The sequence below is a fragment of the Phoxinus phoxinus genome, assembly GCF_949152265.1.
Source record: "Phoxinus phoxinus genome assembly, chromosome: 10".
NCBI classification, from domain to species: domain Eukaryota; kingdom Metazoa; phylum Chordata; class Actinopteri; order Cypriniformes; family Leuciscidae; genus Phoxinus; species Phoxinus phoxinus.
In genome coordinates this window covers 1,477,631-1,498,041 of record NC_136885.1, presented here as the reverse complement: position 1 = coordinate 1,498,041, position 20,411 = coordinate 1,477,631, and the positions used below count along the sequence as shown (strand labels likewise).

General features: G+C 41.9%; 2 protein-coding genes across 3 annotated transcripts in view; one reads left to right on the top strand and one right to left on the bottom strand.

Annotated features, from left to right (window-relative positions):
• The window catches only part of LOC307005389 (NLR family CARD domain-containing protein 3-like), a 165,322-nt gene extending 163,067 nt beyond the window's left edge, over positions 1-2,255 (top strand). Inside the window, exon 14 of the transcript XR_013799261.1 lies at positions 1,800-2,255. The gene's annotated coding sequence lies outside the window, so the exon portion shown is untranslated. The remainder of the gene's footprint in view (positions 1-1,799) is intronic.
• Positions 2,256-2,308: 53 nt separating this feature from the next.
• popdc1 (popeye domain cAMP effector 1) overlaps positions 2,309-20,411 on the bottom strand; it is a gene marked incomplete at its 5' end in the record, with an annotated part of 43,945 nt that continues 25,842 nt past the window's right edge. The window contains 3 exons of one of the 2 annotated variants that reach the window (XM_079625520.1): positions 2,309-3,622; positions 10,242-10,270; positions 15,952-16,093. In XM_079625520.1, the coding sequence (XP_079481646.1) occupies positions 10,248-10,270; positions 15,952-16,093 (165 nt within the window). In that variant the 3' untranslated portion in view covers positions 2,309-3,622; positions 10,242-10,247. The remainder of the gene's footprint in view (positions 3,623-10,241; positions 10,271-15,951; positions 16,094-20,411) is intronic. The other variant, XM_079625519.1, reaches the window with a different exon arrangement.

Genomic DNA, 20,411 nt, shown 5'->3' with positions numbered 1-20,411 from the left:
AATATAAAATCAGTCATACAGAAGACTCATACACTACAGTTACAGACAATTACATAGGAATGTTCTATGTTCTCCACAAGTTACTGGCCACTACTCCAGTGGTTCCAAACCTGGGGTACATGTACCCTTATGAGGTACTACAGGGGGTATTTGACAGAAAGGGGAGGGGGAAAATCATCAATGACTGTAAAAAGTTATAATGATGGACAACCAGTAACTGACTTACATGTACATACTGGTACCGCAGCTCTTTCACTCTATCAGAGTTCCTCTCAAATGGTACCCTGTAAATTTGCTTCATTGTCATCTGATGCTTCTTCAATATCCGATCTATTGTGGAGATGCTTATAGACTTGACATTTTGGAATATGGCATTGTCTTGTAGGATTTCAGCACGGATCTGTCTTAATGTGATGGCATTATTTGCCATCACCATGTTACAGATCTCTTGTTCTTGTTGTTCATTGAGAAGTTTTCCTCTGCCACCCGTGCAAGGTTGTCGTCCAATCCTAGACATACAGTAGAATTCAAAGGACAACACTCCATTCGTATTGTAGCCTATACCTTATGTATTCCTTACAGAATGAGTTACCTATGTAATTGTATTGTTGTTTTACTTACAGTAACTTTACCACAATTCTAATGCATCACTGCACAGTGACTGGAATACTACTGTAGCTGTATCATCAATACTGTAGAAAATAAACTATTCCATAGTTTATTTATTTAAAATAAACTATTCCATAGTTTATTTTCTCCAATGTTTTTCTTGTCATTTTTAGTATCATACAGTAACATCCCATTGAGGTAAGATATTACTGTAGGAGACACGCACACACACACACACACACACACACACACACACACACACAAAATGAATAGGTAAACATTGACAATTGAACAGACTGTTGTGCATATGATGACTTATACAATGAAATTAAGCTGACACGTTTTGGAGCGAACAACCATTAGACTGAGAATCAACAATCAGTTTAGATCAACAAGATCTATTCACTTGGAAATTGTGCTAAATGTAGGCTACCTGTACTTAATCATTTGCAAAGATGTACTGAGGCATTGAGACATGTACTTAGACATTTGCAATTTGATGAAATGAATGAGAAATTTAATTCTGTTGTGAACAATTGCCAAGTGGTTTGGAGGTTTGTCCATGTTTTTTTGAGAATGTAATTTCTGTTTCAAGAACTGAGCCAAACCAATGGAGAAAAACTGTAATAAGCGAGTTGAGGGAGTCATTCATTCAACCGATTCGTTCAAACGGATGATTCATTCGTTCATTGAATCATTAAATTGATTCGTTCAAAACGCGGATTTCAGTCAAAAAAAAAAAATCCTCGCTGTCTGTTGCATTGAGACTCTGCTACGGTTTCATTTTGAAATTCTCGTCGGCGAAATAAAGGGAAAACAAACAATATTGACGATATTGTTTATAAAATGTAGCCTAACTCGTAATGTTAATTTATTGTTCGTTTAACTATTATATAAAATAAATATTTGCAATTGTGTACGGGAAAACGGTATTCTTGCTGATGTGATATTGTATGATAACAACATAATATGATATAAATATAAGACAAAAACTCATTTGGGAACATAACGCAGCACACGCAGTGAAGCACGAGAGACGTGTTGTCAGCTCACAGTGCCTCGTATATCGTTACAACAATTACAATATCATAATAGACAATACACATGACATCGCACATAAAGAATGAACTTACAATGAAATGACATTTACCAACTTACTTCTCTGTTCTCTCCTCCGGTCTCGCGTGCAGAGACAGACGCAAGCTCTGCTTTGAATGAAGTTCCATCGTGACAAATGAATGGACTACTTGCGGAGTGACATGAAGACATGAATCATTATCACTTTATCAGAGGCACAGAAAACGCTGACAGCAGCGGTTCAACTTTCCTTTCATGACGACTTTAACATTGCAAAACTTTATCAGCTTAGCACTGTTCCGGACAATCAACCGTCCTCGTGCACTAAGCCTGAGGAAGGGCTAACCTGAGCTAATAATATTTGATATGATGTAATTGTGAATAGTGTGTGAGATTAATAAATGTTTCGAGTTCATATTGGACTTTTATCCGACGCATCTATGAATGATTCTGGTGTGCAAGGCTTCATATTTTCTATAAGGTCATTATTTTGACAGCACAGTGAACACAGGAGTTATTACAGTATATCTGATGTTCATCAATAAGAATCAGAAACAATAAAATATAATATTACAATTTTCTTAAAATGAGAACAATTAACAATAAATCATCTTCTGCTTGAATATAAGCAGTGTTTCTTTGAATTATTTTGTTTCTGTTCCTTGAAATAACGAAACGTCCATAGTGTCAAACTTTAATTTAAAAAAGTGTTTGCAAGAATCTCTATGACTTTAACAACACACACGTCACATTACAATTATCACAGAAAAACCTTTAAACCAGACATTCAATAAACCCTATAACACTTCATCACCGCTTAACCCTATGTGACCCACTCTTCATTTAGTTCATTATACGATAAATTCAAATGCACTAATTTAAACTGCTGTGAGAAAATCCACGTATTTGCAAGTGTTTACAATTCAAATACAATTCAATTTAACATAATATTGACTAATAACGCGTCACACAGAAAACATGACATGGTACTGTATATCAGAGAAATGTAAATCTTACTGATGGAAGGAGTCATACATGTACATTAGTACAGCTGTGCCTTGCAATAATCTTTTAGAAAGTTAGTGTGTAGTGTTGCTGTGTGATCATGAGAAGCTCCAGTTCTTCTCTATATCAGTGTCAGTGTTCCTGAACTCCTGAAACGCCTCCGCTGTAGTCTCGAGTTTCTTCCGGGAACGAACACGTCACAATATTCCTCATTATAATAATTCATGCGCAGAATAAAGGGGCGGGGCCTGGTTGAGTTAGTTAGTAGTTTGTTAAACTGGCAGTTATGGTAAGGGATGGGACATTTTCCCAAACACACTCGAAGCGCTCGACCAATCACAACACACTGCTCCAGCCCACAGTGTGCTTTTCAGGAGGAGGAGCTTCATAGAGACAGGAAGTAAACGGAGCGTTACTGACAGACTGGGAAGAGAGGAGCCGCAACAATGGAGAATATGAGGAAAATAATCAACATTCAAGCAGGAAAACCTGTTCTAGTCGAGCCTGAAAACTACAGCAAGACTTTGTAGAAGGTCATAATAGGTCTGCTATATAAATTGTAAAGATATTTCTGTTCTCCAAAATGTTGTCAGCAGTTTAATTAAAAATGTTCAGGACTATATTATATTAAATGTGTTAGTATCCAATGTTAATTCTGAAATACTAGAACAACTCTCATTTGATCAGGATCTCTCTATCCAGAAGAGTGTAGTTGAGCGTGAGCCTGAATTATTTTCCTTTTCAATGCAATTTCAATTAATTTCTATAGAGCGTACAGTGTAGCACAAAAGTCTGAGAGTGTGAGGCGATGAAACGCTTTACACGTCTTCTCTCGGGCGAGTGTTGTGGGATTCAGACTCGAAAACATTATCTTCCATTCCTTCTTCTATTGGCTTCATAGTCGTGGATGCTTTTGGCAGAGGATTTTTCTCTGGAGAGAGAGAGAGAGAAACACAACACTAGTTGTCAATGTTCAACGTTATTTCATAATAACAGTATCTGGTTACATATTAAGATTCAAGTGTAATGTTTTATAAAGTCATATGGAGGCAAAATCATTCTCTTAAGGGTATTAACTGTTTCCACAGCTCAACAATATCATCACAGTAATGTGAATAAAAATCACTCAAACAATAAAATGACCACTCTGTTAAATACACTGTGCATGTTATATATCACACTACACGTCTTGTTCTGTTGACTTCCATTCATACGCATGTGAGCGCGGGAGATCAGAGAACGCTGCAAATGCATAGCCTTGCATTGCAGGCAAGTGGAGAAGATTTGTGTAAAAAGGTTTCATCTTACTTCAAAAAGTAAGATGTCTTTTTGTTGTATTAATGTCTCCATACATGTATATGTTTATAATTGTTATGTGTTGTAGTGCCATGAACAATTAGGGGCCGGTTGTGTTGGAGCCATTCTGTATTGTGATGGGTTGGCGCTGTGTTCTGCCACAAGTTTAATTAAGACAGGGGTTAATTAGTGCAGGTGTGGCGCTCAGCGAGGTGCATGGTTTTTGACCATGAGGCACAGCGTGTAATCATGGAGACTGACTTGACTTAAGTTTATTAGGCGGAATCAATACGCAAAAGAATGGAACAAGTGGAAATGGATGCTGAGATTGAAGCCTCAGATGCAGAGTTGGCAATACTGGAAGCATTTTCAGATCAGGATAAAATGGGATCTTATGTTGAAAAGCAAAACTCGAAAGAAAGACCTGACATTCCTGATACAAAGTTTGAGCAGTCTACCAGATTGATGAGAAAGGGCTTACCCGTGGCAGTTGCAGGATCCACTAAAAATGTTGCACATGCAGTTGATGACAATTCTACACGTCAGATTGTGCAAAGGCAAAATGAAATATCCGAGCTGCTCATACAACAACATAAAGCAAGCCAACTGCCACCAAGACAAATATGCCTGTTTTTGAAGGTGACCCACTGAAGTTCATGCAAGCTTTTAGGCACTGTGTAGAGGAGCATCTAAAGGTGATTGCATGTATTTTTTTTAGAAAGGTACACCAGAGGGCACCCACACGACCTTGTACAAAGCTGTTTACATATGAATGCGGAGAGAGGCTTTGAAACAGCTAAAGCCCTCCTACAGGAACACTTCGGTAATGAGATCACAACAGCATACATGGAAAAGGTTCTCAACTGGCCTGTGGTGAAGGCTGAAAGTGTTTCGTTACTACAGGACTATGCATTATTTTTACGTGGATGCAATAATGCAATGTCAGATTTAAAGGACATGAGAGAGCTGGACATGTCTGCCAACCTCAAAATTGTTGTTTCGAAACTTCCTTTTAAAATTGAGGGAAAAATTTAGAAGTTCTGCATGTGATATTGTGATATTCGGTAGAAACACAACCGCAGACCTAACTTTAATGATGTTGTACACTTTGTGGAATATCAAGTCAAAATCTTGTCTGATCCTATTTTTGGTGATATTCAAACTACTGAAAGAGAAAAGCAGGTTAAAAGGGATGTGTATACAGCAAAGTCTAAGTTGAAGCGAGACAACTTTGCTACAAACGTAACTTAGCAAAGTATAACACAAGGACACACAAGAAGGTAAGTAGAGGGACAGCAATATCAGAATCAATTAAGGGCTTACCTTAATTGTTTACTCTGTTTACAAGATCACAGTCTGGATGAATGTCAACGATTTGCCAAAAACAAACATTGTGAAAAAATCAACTTCTAAAAGGAAAAAGGAGCATGCTTAGGGTGTCTCAACACTGGGCATTTGAGCAAAAATTGCGATAAGCGTAAAATCTGTGAAAAATGCAAACAGAGCCATCCAACAGCTTTACACATTCACGTCAAACAAGTGGACAAATCAATGAACATCAGTGGCATCTACCCCAATTAACCAAAACCAGCTGTAAACCATACGCTTGTGTCAGCTCAGACATTTGGGAGCCAGACCGGGGCCGGTAGCAATGGAATGCTCTCCATCCTGCCAGTTCAGGTAAAAGCACAAAAAGGCAACAAGGTGATTCGGACCTATGCTTTTCTGGACAATGGCTCAACATCCACATTCTGCTCTGAAGCTCTTATGCGTAGGCTTAATCTCACTGGGACAAAGTCAAAAATATGTTTGCTAACGATGAGCCCAAAGACATCAGTGTCAACATACATTGTGAATGGACTTGAAATAGCTAGCCTTAATGGAACAAGGTACTACAGTCTTCCAAATGTTTACACACAGAAAACGATGCCAGTAAATACAGTAAATATCATAAAACAAGAGGACCTTACACAGTGGCCTTACCTTGAGCACATTGAAATCCCTGAAATTGATGCTAACGTGGAGTTATTAATAGGTACTAATGCTTCAAAGTTGCTGGAACCATGGGAAATTGTGAATAGCCAAGGTGAGAGTCCTTTTGCGGTTAAAACCCTATTAGGGTGGGTGGTCAATGGCTTAGGAAAGGATTGCAAAGACAACATGAATGACAATGACTGTCATACTGTTGCTGTAAACAGATTATCTGTAGAATCGCTTCAACTGCTATTGGAGAAGCAGTACCAAAGTGACTTAAATGAAAAATTTGCAGACAACAAAGAAGAAATGTCAAGGCAGGAGGCAAGATTCGTTGAAATAATGGATCAATCTGTAAAATTAAAGGACGGACATTACAGTTTAAAGCTGCCATTCAAAGCCCAGGAGGTAACACTGCCAAACAATCGTTGTATTGCTCAACAGCGCCTCATTGGACTAAGAAGAAAAATGGAAAGAAATGAGAAGTTCCACCAAGAATACGCAAGCTTTCTTGAGAATGTCATCAGCAGTGGCTATGCAGAAATAGTACCACAGGATGAATTACGTTTTATAGAAGATAACCTGTTCTATATTTCTCATCATGGAGTGTATCACCCAAAGGCAAGTTGCGAGTTGTCTTCGACTGCGGAGCTAAGTTTAAAGGAGCTTCTGCAGGGTCTGAACCTCACAAGTTCCTTAATAGGAGTGTTTCTACGATTCAGACAAGAACCAGTTGCTTTTATGTCTGATGTGAAGTCTATGTTCTATCAAGTCAAAGTGGCTGAGGAGGGCAAAGACTTTCTAAGGCTCCTGTGGTGGCCTAATGGAGATCTGTGTAAGCAAGTTGAAGAGTACAGAATGACTGTACATCTCTTTGGAGCAGTGTCGTCGCCTAGTTGTGCATGTTATGCTTTAAGGAAGACTGCAGACGACAATGGAAACAGATTTTCGGATGAAGTGATTGACACGGTACATAGAAATTTCTACGTGGACGACCTTCTGAAAAGCTCACCATCTGTGCAGAAAGCGGATTTGTCAAATTGTCCATGACCTGGCTGAACTTTGCAAGAAAGGAGGCTTTCGTCTTACACAATGGATCAGTAACAGTCGCAAAGTCCTTCAAACAATTCCTGAGAAATAACACTCTAAAAGTGTGAGTGAACTCAATTTGGACATAGACCAACTCCCGGTGGAAAGGGCACTGGGGCTACATTGGTGTATGGAAAATTACAAATTTAACTTTCGTATAAACTGCAAAGAATGGATGCAAACACGACGAGGGATTCTATCAGTCATTAGTTCAGTGTACGATCCCTTAGGGTACCTTGCGCCAGTCCTTCTTCCAGCCAAGCACATTTTACAAGTGTTGTGCAGAAGGAACTATGGCTGGGATGAAGAAATTCCACAAGCCTTAAAACAATGGATAAATTGGTTGAGTGACCTGAAAGAGATCTCAGAGTTCAGAGTGAGTAGGTGCTTGAAACCACACGACTTTGGAACACCAGTCCATGCCCAGTTGCACCACTTTGCTGATGCCAGCGAAAGGGGATATGGCGCAGTAACATACCTGAGGTTACAGAACAAAGCAGGTCATGTACATGTTTCCCTTCTTCTTAGAAAGGCCCGAGTAGAACCTCTTAAACCCGTAACCATCCCTCGTTTGGAACACACTGCTGCTGTTTTGGCTGTTCAGGTGGACAAGATGGTAAAATCAGAGTTACAGCTTTCTTTGCCAGGATCCTGTTTCTGGACTGATAGTAGTACAGTCTTGAAGTACATCAGCAATGAAAACAAAAGATTTCGAACATTTGTGGCCAACACAATAGCCATCATTAGCGAAGCTTCAGACCCAGTACAGTGGCGGTATGTTCACACAAAACAAAATCCTGCAGATGACGCATCTAGAGGACTGACAGACCATAAGCTTCTGAACAGCAAAACGTGCCTGTCAAGTCCAGAATTTCTGTGGAAAGCAAGAGAAACATGGTTACAGTATGAAGTAGAGTCCACAATGGAAGAGGATGATCCAGAGGTCAAACTGGAGATCTCTACAAACACAATAACTATTCAAGAGAATAATGCAACCAATCAACTCATCACATATTTCTCTGACTGGAAAAGGTTGAAGGTTGCAGTGGCATGGTTACTCAAGGTCAAGAAGACTCTATTGGAGTTGAGACAAAGAAGGAAGCAACTTGTGAAGGTTGAAATGGCTGATCTTTGTTATGTTGACAAGAAAATGTTGGAAGCCAGAAAGTTGTTGGAACGAGACAGTGTATCAACTGAGGATCTACAGTATTAGCAGCAGAAAACGCTATCCTTCAGTTCTGTCAGAGAGAAAGATTTGACAAAGAGATTTGTGCACTAAAGACAGAAAAACCTGTAAAAAGGTGTAGCCCTATCTACAAGCTGAATCCTGTTCTAGAGGATGGACATTTAAGAGTAGGTGGAAGATTGTCCAGGACTGCAATGCCCGAAGAGAGCAAACACCCAGTCATCCTGTGTAAAGATCAGTACATCTCCATGTTAATTCTTAAAAATGTTCATGAACAGACGAGGCATGGTGGGTGAAATTACTTCCTCTCCAAATTTAGAAAAAAGTTCGGGATCACTCATGCCAATGCAGCAGCAAGGAAAAAAGTTGTGCTTTTTGCAAACGTCACAAATGAAAAATGTGTGATAAAAAAATGGCTGATCTCCCCAAAGAAAGGATTACTCCAGACTTACCTCCATTTACTAACGTGGGAGTGGACTATTTTGGGCCCATTGAGGTAAAACAAGGACGTTCCTATGTGAAACGTTATGGGGTTATCTTTACATGCATGGCCAGCAGGGTAGTTCATTTAGAAGTGGCACACTCATTAGACACAGACTCTTGCATCAGTGCCATTCGTCGATTCATATGCCGAAGAGGACCCGTAGCACACTCTCGCTCAGACAATGGCACAAATTTCACAGGAGCAGAGAAGGAGCTAAAAAGAGCAATTGCAGAGTTAAACAACGAATCAATTGAGAAAGCTTTAATACATGACAACATCAAGTGGACATTCAACCCACCTACAGCTTCACATCATGGCGGTGCTTGGGAAAGCAGGATCAGACTGGTCAGGAAGGTCTTAGTATCTGTTTTACATCTACAGGCTTTAACTGATGAAACCTTAGTCACAGTCTTATGCGAAGCCGAAGCAATCTTGAATGGCCGACCAATTACGAGAGTTTCTGAGGATCCTAATGATTTAGAGCCACTGACACCTAACCATCTTCTTACTTTGAAAAGGAAACCAGTTTTGCCTCTAGGCCTGTTTGATCAAAAGGACCAGTACGTAAGACGAAGGTGGAAACAGGCTCAGTATCTTTCAGATTTATTCTGGAAAAGGTGGACAAAAGAGTATCTTGTTACTCTACAGGAAAGACAAAAGTGGAACAAAACAAAATGTGACAAAAGACCAGTGACAAAATTAGGCCTATTGGTAGAACAGTCAATGTAAAATTAACAAACACACCAAAGAGGGGTTTATTTTTTGTTTTGTTTTTTGTTTTTTTTTTATTGTAAGATGTATTTTTGTTGTATTAATGTCTCCATACATGTATATGTTTATAATTGTTATGTGTTGTAGTGCCATGAACAATTAGGGGCCGGTTGTGTTGGAGCCATTCTGTATTGTGATGCGTTGGCGCTGTGTTCTGCCACAAGTCTACTTAAGGGGTTAATTAGTCCAGGTGTGGCGCTCAGCGAGGTGCATGGTTTTTGACCGTGAGGCACAGCGTGTAATCATGGAGACTGACTTAAGTTGAGTTTATTATTGAAGAAAGGTTTCATTTTTCGTTATGTTAATAAATGGATTGGCATATCCGACTTTAATTTCAGATTTTTTAAAAAGTTAATTTTTTTTACCGTATTTTATTATTTTAAGCCACAAGGAAACAGCACGCCCGAAACACGCATGCAAAACTACTTAAATGTGCGCCAACACTACCTATTTACATATAACACACTCACCGGCCGCTGTTGAAGTGAGTGTACCGTGTAGTGCTCACTGCTCATTATATCATGACCAGATGAATTCAGGTGAAAACTGTGGCATGATGTTATTGGGAAATCAAATGCAGTTTGTGGTGTGTTAAAGGTTAACTCAGAACAGGTCTGGTTATCAGAAGTCACATGTTCTGAGCACTAGAAGGGAGTTAATCTACTTTGGTTATGTTCAAAATGACACCTGGGTCATGTTTTGTTGGGGTTGAGGAAGAGAAAGACTGAGATATAAAAGAAAGCATCTTACAGCCCATCAGGCCCGATCTGAGGTCACCGCTAGAGGAGGAACAGGAGGAGAAACGTCAGCGATTCGCCCACAGCAGATTAATACACTCCAATCACACCAGTGTGTCGAGCAATGGACTACTTGCACAACTACTTCTGCATTATACTTATTACCAGAGGTTAAATTGGGCCGGAGCGCACCGGAGCGCAGCTCCGCCTCCTCAGGTCCACAACACACCCTGCCGGAGCTCAGCTCCGTTTCCTTGAGCACCAAATATATACATTTTGTTGAGTGTAGGCTATATAATGAAAGTTGTGAAATAATTGGCTAATATTAACTCTAACTTGGTGCTGATTCGCCCATCGCCACGATAACTGACCTTCTCATCTGAGCTGCTTCAGCACTCAAACACCGCTCGTCAATGTCAAAATGTTTGAGTCCAATCAAAGCAAGCGGGATTTACAGGAGCGCGAGCCGTGCGCGAATCCCAACGCGACGCTTCACTTCAGTTTATGGTCATATAGTGCGAGATAAAATGCAAGTAGGCTATAAACAGCTGTTTTTCGATAGAAGTTTTAAATGACCGACAGAAATAATCAGTTTGATCAAAGACAGTGGAAACTACAAGCTTAATTTAACAGCACGAGCACCATATTAAATATATTGCCATTATTATTCTATAAATATATTTGTATAACGTTACCTCGAATGTGTTCGACTTTTCCCTGTTTGCATCACTCCGCTTGTTCGTGTTTGCGCAACTTCCATCATTAAGCCAGAAGGCGGCGACAAGTAACTGTCTTTATGAGTGAGCAATTGAACCATTGATTAAATGAACAGATTAGTCCACAAATAATGATTCATTTAGGAAAGAAAAAGTAGATGAAATTGATATTTGATGCGCATAGGCCTACTAATTGCTCATATATGCCTCCGAACACAGAATTATTGCATTGGCGTTTGTTTGAAATGTAACACATCTATGCAAAATAATCCTTGAATAATTTCTTATTTAAGGCCATTCCCGTTTTGAATATGTGATTGTGTATAGTCAACAATAAGCATAAACATTCTGCATTTCCATTTTATAGTGTGGATAATTCATTGCGACATTTAAACTGATTCTCATGTTTTAGAATTTGATTGACATGCTTTTAAAGCTCCTGTTGTCCATTTTCTTTGGCCTTCAAAACACCTTAAAATTCACACGTTGAGCTCAGGTAAATCTAAATTTTCTCGGGGGGGCATGCCCACGAACCCCCCTAGTAGGACCTCTTTTTCACGGTTTTTAGCTATAAAAACCTGCGCAAAAAATAATAATGAAGTAAGTGAATTGTAAATTATTTCTCCTTGTTATAACTATACTCAACTCTACATTACACATTAATACTCGAAAAGTAAAAACACAACACACAAGTCGTTTTACAGCATGAATTTGAATGTTGACCATTCCCGTAAATAAGGGCTCCCCCTCCCTATAAAAGCCAATTTAACCACTGCTTATTACATCTCGGGGGTTTCCGGCGACAGCGTTCAGCGCACACACACATGAAACGCAGATTATTAATGTCTGAATCAACATGCACCAATGATACATTTTTCTATATGCCATAATCATTTGTTAACAAACAATTATTCATTACATCAATGAGCTCATTTTTTCTGCATTAAATTATTACATTGTTTAAATTAATACATTTTTAGCTAACTATGATTTTGTAAATTTCTGAAATACATAACTTAGACAATCACCTCTGATAACAGATCACTGTAAATTGTAATATGGACTCTTTGTAATATGCATTTTCTGTAAAGCTATTTTGAAACGAAATGTATTGTGAAAAGCGCGATACAAATAAATGTGAATTGAATTGAATATGTTTTTGTCACAGAACGCTCGACAACGCCTCCTTCTGGCGTCATTCGATCCCTCTCTCCTGAGTATTAAGACTTCATCTCCTATCTCCCCTTTCTGCACTCATCACCGTCCAGCCCTGCCGAATTCCCTTGTCATCTTCAGCATTATCACCTGTTCATCCTTATCCTCCCTTTATATGGACTGCTCTCTCTCTTTTGTTCTCTGTGAAGTATTGATTTGCCGATGTCATACGTTTTCCTGTTATCTCTGGACCCTCGATCTGGACCCTGGACTCTCTTATGTTTTCATGAACCTTCGCCGCCTGCCCTGACCTTTGCCTGTGTTTCACTTTGATCATTGGACTGCCCTTCTACTAATGCCAGCCTGAGTATTCCTCTTATGTCTGCCTGAGTTTTCTTTTATAATCAGCCTGAGTTTATGTCAGCGTTCCTCGTTTTTGTATCCTGTATTAATAAACTTCTGCAAATGGATCTAACTGCCTCAGCTTCTACATCACAGAATACTTCACCAACACAAGATCCAGCAGACTTTCACCGCCTCGCCAACGAGGTTTCATCTCAAGTATCTGAGCTGGCCACACAACGACAGCAGTTGGTCAAACTAACCTCTCTCACCAAGGAACCGCTTAAGCTTCTGTATCGAAAGGTATTAAATGCAGACCTTCAGGGAGAGTTGGCATGCCGTGATGATGGAAAAAACCTCAATCAAATCATGGAACTCGTCATTCGTCTCGACAACCTGATCCGGGCTCGACGCACACCATTCAGATCCAGTTTGAATATCGAGTCCTACACCAGCTCGGAACCCGAACCTATGCAGATCGGTTATACTCACATCTCCGCCGCTGAACGTGAGAGAAGACGACATAACCATCTGTGTATGTATTGCGGACAAGCCGGCCACCTGAGGATTTCCTGTTTGGCAAAAAATTCATACGGAATTTCAGTATGATTGTGGCTCCACTCACATCCCTGCTCCATCCTGTCTCAACGCCACGGTAGTCCCACTAAAATGTATCTGTGTGCTTTCCACTCACGTAAGCTCAATACAGCTGAACGCAATTATGATGTGGGCGATCGGGAACTCCTGGCTATGAAGGCAGCCTTTGAAGAATGGAGACATTGGTTAGAGGGTGCACGTCAGCCTTTCACAGTGCTCACTGACCACAGAAATCTGTGGAGTATATCAGATCTGCCAAACATCTGAACGCTCGCCAGGCTCGATGGTCCCTTTTCTTTTCCAGATTTGACTTTAAAATCACCTACCGACCGGGCTCGAAGAACGGAAAGGCAGACGCCCTATCTCATCAATTCGACAGCCCCAGCGAGCCTTCTAAACCAGAACCCATCCTGCCTTCGACCCTCATTGTTGCACCCGTACAGTGGGACATAATCTCTGAAATCACTGCGTCTCAGCAAAGACATCCAGTTCCACCTGAATGCCCAACAGATCACCTTTATGTCCCCCTCGAACTCCGTAACCGAGTACTCCAATGGGTGTATTGTACTCCCTGCGCTGGACATCCGGGTATTGCAGCCACCACTCAGTTGGTCTCTAATCGCTATTGGTGGTCTTCACTTTGATCCACTTCACCTTCGCCTCTGCCAGTACCACAACGTCCTTGGTCCCACATCGCCATAGATTTTGTCATGGATCTGCCGCGGTCTCAAGGATTTACTACTATCCTCTCAGTAGTCGATCGCTTCTCTAAATCATGCCGTTTCATCCCATTGGCTGGCCTTCCCACAGCTCTTCAGACCGCGGAGGCACTCGTTAATCATGTTTTCCGCCTCTTTGGACTTCCCGAGGACATCAGCACTGATCGAGGTCCGCAGTTTACTTCTCGTGTTTGGAAGGAACTTTGCTCGAAGCTCAATATTAACGTCAGCCTCACCTCTGGATACCATCCTCAGGCCAACGGGCAGGTTGAAAGGCTTAACCAAGACCTCACTCGCTTCCTGTGGACTTATTGTCACCAAAATCAGCAGGACTGGAGCCGCTTTCTGGTCTGGGCAGAGTATGCTCAGAACTCCCTGCTTAAGCCGGCCACGGGATTGACTCCATTTCAATGTGTTTTAGGGTTCCAGCCTCCTCTATTCCCGTGGTCAGGAGAACCATCTGACCTCCCAGCAGTAGACCAGCATTATGCGGATCGGAGAAGGCGTGGCGGCCCTCAGTATCGTCCCGGCCAGTGGGTGTGGCTCTCAACCCGAGACTTCCGTCTGAAGCTTGGTCACAGAACGCTCGACAACGCCTCTTTCTGGCATCATTCGATCCCTCTCTCCTGAGTATTAAGACTTCATCTCCCATCTCCCCTTTCTGCACTCATCACCGTCCAGCCCTGCCGAATTCCCTTGTCATCTTCAGCATTATCACCTGTTCATCCTTATCCTCCCTTTATATGGACTGCTCTCTCTCTCTTTTGTTCTCTGTGAAGTATTGATTTGCCGATGTCATACGTTTCCCTCTTATCTCTGGACCCTCGATCTGGACCCTGGACTCTCTTATGTTTTCATGAACCTTCGCTGCCTGCCCTGACCTTTGCCTGTGTTTCACTTTGATTATTGGACTGCCCTTCTACTAATGCCAGCCTGACTATTCCTCTTATGTCTGCCTGAGTTACCTTTTATCATCAGCCTGAGTTTATGTCAGCGTTCCTCGTTTTTGTATCCTGTATTAATAAACTTCTGCAAATGGATCTAACTGCCTCAGCTTCTACATCACAGTTTTATGGCTGCCAATTGAATAAAATAAATAATCATGTTCTCTGCATTAACATGAATTATCTTGAGCCTGCTGAAAAGTTCCTATAAATATATTTTCTTTACAACTGTGCAATCTGAATAATAAATAAGTATATTTCCCCACTATCCTGCATCTTTTCAGTGCTCGTCTTCTCATTAACAGTGTTCTTCTCTTACTGATCATATTTCATACTTGTTCAGTTTACATTTTTAAATGAATTTGACTAATAAAAAAGGATTGCTCGTGTGCGCTGGTGCTTTTATTCCAGTCTTTTAAAATAGTTTAATTAATTAATGCGCGGTACGTGCCTTAAATAAATGTAATGATGTTAATATTTTTAATTCATCTTAAACAGTAACACACACAGCGTGAATGGCAGTCAACTACTTTGAATATTAATGAAGTATTTTGAGCAATGAAAAATAACAGAATAGTGATTAAAATATTTAATACAACTAAATAAATGTTTATACTGATCTCACACTAGTTTAGATGATCGGCTTGAGTTTGTAAAATTCTGTACACAGTAATCATCAGAATATCTTCTTGCAGACACTCCTTTTAGTTTGTGTTTATTGAACTCGATGACTACAAGTACATTGAAAATATACATAACCGGAAATTATTGAGATGTATTGTGTCACGCAGCTCAGTGCAAGTAGTCCGTTCCACAAGTTTAGTGTCTGTGAGCTCACACTGGAGCAGATAGAGATGAAGAATGAACGTTAGAAAGGTTTATGACAGAGATAGAGACGACAGCAGGAATATTAGTGTTATTATAGAGACGGCAGCAGGAATATTAGTGTTATTATAGAGACGGCATCAGGAATATTAGGGCTGTCACTTTAAGAGCTGCACAAATCCAATATACTGATACACATCTGCAGCACAGAACACAGTCGTCTCACGCTTGAATGGTTTAAAATCATATTAAATGCTCACAAAGGAATCAATAAGAGGAATCGAAATTGTAATTTTATTACAAGTATCGATTCCTGACTTCAAGTATTTGATTCCAGAATTGGAATTGATTTTCGATTCCCAACCCTAGTGGTTAGTGCTTGAAATCCAGCGGTTAGTGATGCTCCTGTAGCGTGAGAGACTTACGCAGAGAGGATCCGGTGGATCCCCCTCTCAGGATCTGGTTGAGCACGTCGTCGGTGTCGCTGGTGCTCGCCATACTGTTCCTCATCTGCATCATGGAGAGCTGAGAGCACAGGCTCGGCTGGCGGTCCATCTTCTTCACAGCCTACGGCACAATCAGCATCACTTCAGTTAATCCCAGCTGACACACACACATAAATCCAGACAGCAACATCAGCCGCGTTTCCACCGCAGGAACTTTCCCCAGGAACGAGAGAAAGTCAAGTGTGTCCATTTTGATATATTGTAAAATGTCATTTATTTCTGTGATACATATTCAGCATCATTACTCCAGTCTTCAGTGTTACATGATGCTTCATAAATCATATATTTATATATTATGTACTGTATATAAAATACATTAATTTATCTTAGAAATATTTTTTAACATTACAAATGTCTTTTGATCAGTTTAATGCATCCTTACTGAATAGAACTGTTTTCAACACTGATAATAACGTCTCGGTTACATATGGTAACCCTCATTCCCTGAGGGAGGGAACGGAGACGCCACGTCGAGACCGACGAATAGGAATCTCGCTAGAGAGGCCAATCTACTTCGAGTGAAACTTAAAACAAGCCAATACACATTGGGGTGCAGTCATTTGCATTAGCTGTTCAGCCTCGCAGCGCAGGTATATAACAAGCAGCTGGTGGTGATTGCACTTCAGTTTTTTGCTGAGGAGCCAAGCCTGAAAAATTTGGCCGCCCCGGTGGGCAGCAGCAGATGTGGCGACGAGACGTTCCTCTTCAGTCGGTCAGTCGACGCCACGTTGAGACCAACGAATAGGAATCCATGCCAAAGGGCCACAGCTGATGCACCCCCTCCAGCGCCCTGTGTAAGCCTCTACACCTTCTTGCCTGGAAGGACGATAGGAGAGGGCTTACACAGAGTGTATCTGTCACTGTTGTTCCGTGATAACCCATACAGTGAGATTATTGGATAACACTGGGTAAGCGTGCCCGATCTGAGGGAGGGGAACGCTGCGGAAGCCACATTCTTTGAAGGAGTTTATGTTGGGATACACATATGGACTAACCCGAGGGTTGTACTGCATATGAGTAGTGGGTGACTTAGCCCAAGGGAAAGACACGGGCTTCCGTTAGGAGCAGCCGTGGAGAATATGCACATATGGGATCCCCGTAGGGTCACACATATGGGACCCAGCCTAGATCCGGTTCTCAAGAATTTAGAGGATAAAGGCCTGGCACCGGACGCACCGCCAAGTCCGGGCCGAGTGTGTTTGGAGGACTCGACAGGTTTTTCACTATAAGGGAGCAATAAGGGTGCACAGTAGGGTGTAGCAAGCCTACAGAGCCGGGCCTCTCAGTGCTTCTACCCGTTTAGGGTGAGAAGACGGGAGGAGACCGGCTCTACACGTAGTCTATAGTATCTAGCGAACGTGTTAGGTGTTGCCCAGCCCACAGCGAGGAGCCACGTGCCAGCGCCCAGGAGGATGCAACGCCTCTCGTGGAGTGGGCATGCAACCTGAGCAGGCAGGGCACGCCTTGTGCTTGGTAAGCCAAGGCGATGGCATCCACTATCCAGTGGGCCATCCTCTGCTTGGAGACAGCCTTTCCCTTCTGCTGGCCTCCGTAAAAGACAAAGAGCTGGTCTGAGGTCCTGATGCTTTGAGTTCTGTCCACATATATGCTCAGAGCCGGGGTCTCAGTACAATGTGGTTGTCACCCGGCCCGAACTTCAGGCATGATTCGTCGACCGAAAATGCCTGCAAGTCCCCTACCCTCTTGACAGAGGCCAGTGCAATCAGCAGCAGAGTCTTCATGGGAAGAAGCTTTAGGTCTGCTGACTGCAGAGCTCAAAGGGAGCATCCTGAAGTGCTCGAAGCACCAGGGAAAGGTCCCAAGAGGGTATGGAGGGGGGTCGAGGAGGATTTAATCGTCTCGCCCCCCTAAGGAACCTGACGACCAGGTCATGCTTTCCAACTGTTTTGCCATCTATGTTGTTGTTATAAGCTGAAATAGCGGCAGCATTTCCATTGAAGGTGGAGGGAGACAGCCTTCACCTTCCTCACAGGAATGGGCCAGGGAGGGAGGAGCATGAGTTCTGGGAACCAAGTCCGGGTGGGCCAATAGGGAGCCACCAGAAGGACCTGCTCCTCGTTCTCCCTGACTTTGCACAAGGTCTGTGCAAGTAGGCTCACTGGGGAAAACGCATATTTGCGGAGGCCCCGGGCCAGCTGTGTGCCAGTGCGTCAGTGCCGAGTGTTTCCTCGGTCAGGGAGTAAAACAGCTGGCAGAGGGAGGTCTCTGAGGAGGCAAACAGGACTACCTGAGCCTCCTCGAACTCTCTCCAGATCAGCTGAACCACCTTTATAACCTTTATTTTACCAGGAAGAAAACTCACTGAGATTAAAATCTCTTTTTCGGGAGTGTCCTGGCCAAGATAGGCAGCTAAGTTTACATAGACAATTTACAAAAATTTACAACACACAAACAAATCTCATTACATAAATAAAAATTAAAATATATATATATAAAATGCATCTGGTTACAAACATTTACACACAACCAATTTACTCTGATGATTATCCAATAAATATTTAAATTGACCACAAGATACTAAATCTTTTAACTTCATCTCAGTCTGGAGAAGATTCCAATCCGATGCTGCGGCATATTTAAAAGAGGTTTTACCCATCTCGGTTCTAGCAAAAGGCACACACAAATTGTAGGTCGATTTAGAACGTAATGAGTAATTTCCAGATGACTTCTGATTAATAAGACAACAAAGATAAGGGGGTAGATAACCCAATATAGCTTTGTAAATCAATTGGTACCAGTGCTTTTTTCTTCTAATACTCAACGACGACCAACCAACCATTTTATATAGGTCACAATGGTGTGTCGAAAATCTGCAGTCAGTTATAAATCTCAAAGCACCATGGTACAAAGCATCCAGAGAGACAAGAAGGTAAGAGGGAGCATGCTGATATACTACATCCCCATAGTCGAGAACTGGTAAAAAGGTAGCAGACACTAGTTTCTTTCTCACATTAAATGAAAAACATGATTTGTTTCTAAAATAAAATCCTAATTTTTTCTTAAGTTTTTCCCTCAGATATTTAATATGTGACCCAAAGCGTAATGTGTTATCGATAATGATACCAAGGTATTTGTACTCCGATACTGATGTAATCAGATTACCCTGAAAAGTCAAAAGAGAGATTGAATTCTCAGTAGAAATTTTAGAGTTTGAAAATAACATACATTTAGTTTTTTTCTCATTTAGGACCAGCTTCAATGCACAAAACCTATTTTGGATTTTATCGAAAGCAGACTGTAAGAGAGCCACAGATTGTTGCTTAGAAGAATCAGAACAATATATAATTGTATCATCTGCATAAAAGTGAAACCTTGTATTATCAATATTAAAATCCAGACAATTTATGTATATGCTAAATAATAACGGTCCTAGCCGTTATTATCCACCTGGGGGTGGAGTCGCCATTCTCCCGGGAGCACAGCTCGTGATAGCTCATCGGCCACACGGTTGAGCACACCGGGGACATACATGGCTCGAAGCGACCTCAGATGCTTCTGACTCCAGAGGAGGAGATGGCGGGCGAGTTGCGACATGCGACGGGAGCATAGACCACCTTGTCGGTTGATGTAACCAACGGTCACAGTGTTGTCCGTACGGACCAGCACGTCTCTGCCCTGTAGCGGCCTCTTTAAGCGGCTCAGAGCGAGATGTACTGCTAGCAACTCGAGGCAGTTGATGTGCCAATGCAGTTGCACCCCTAACACTGCATGCCCATTGTACGTGGCACCCCAGCCTGTGAATACCACAGCATGCCTGGACACCTGTTCCAAGGGCACTCCTACCCGCAGGAATGAGGGATCTGACCATGGGCGTCGATGTGATTGCCATCCGGTGAGTGCCGTGATGCCACGCCCATCTCGGGACACGGCTGTGAAGCCAGTGCTGAAACGGCCTCATATGGATCAGCCGAGCGGGGTTACCGCTGCTGTTGCTGCCATATTTACATTTACATTTATGCATTTGGCAGACGCTTTTATCCAAAGCGACTTACATTGCATTATCCTATACATTTATACATAGGTATGTGCAATCCCCTGTGATCGAACCCACAACCTTGCGTTGTTAACGCAATGCTCTTCCCACTGAGCTACAGGAAAGCACCAGGAGCCTGAGCTGAGTGTGCTGCTCTGTGAGGCGCGCTGTCTGTGCGACCGAATCCAACTACATACCGGGAAAAGAGATCCTCTGCACGGGGGCAAGTTAGCTCTTTACCCAGTTGACCATAAGGCCCAGCTGACTGAGGTGCCTGAGCACAAGGTCCCTGTGTTTGCTCAACTGATCTCGAGAGTGTGCTAGTATGAACCAGTCGTCGAGATAGTTGAGGAGTATGATAGTTCTCTCATGGAAACAAGGGCCC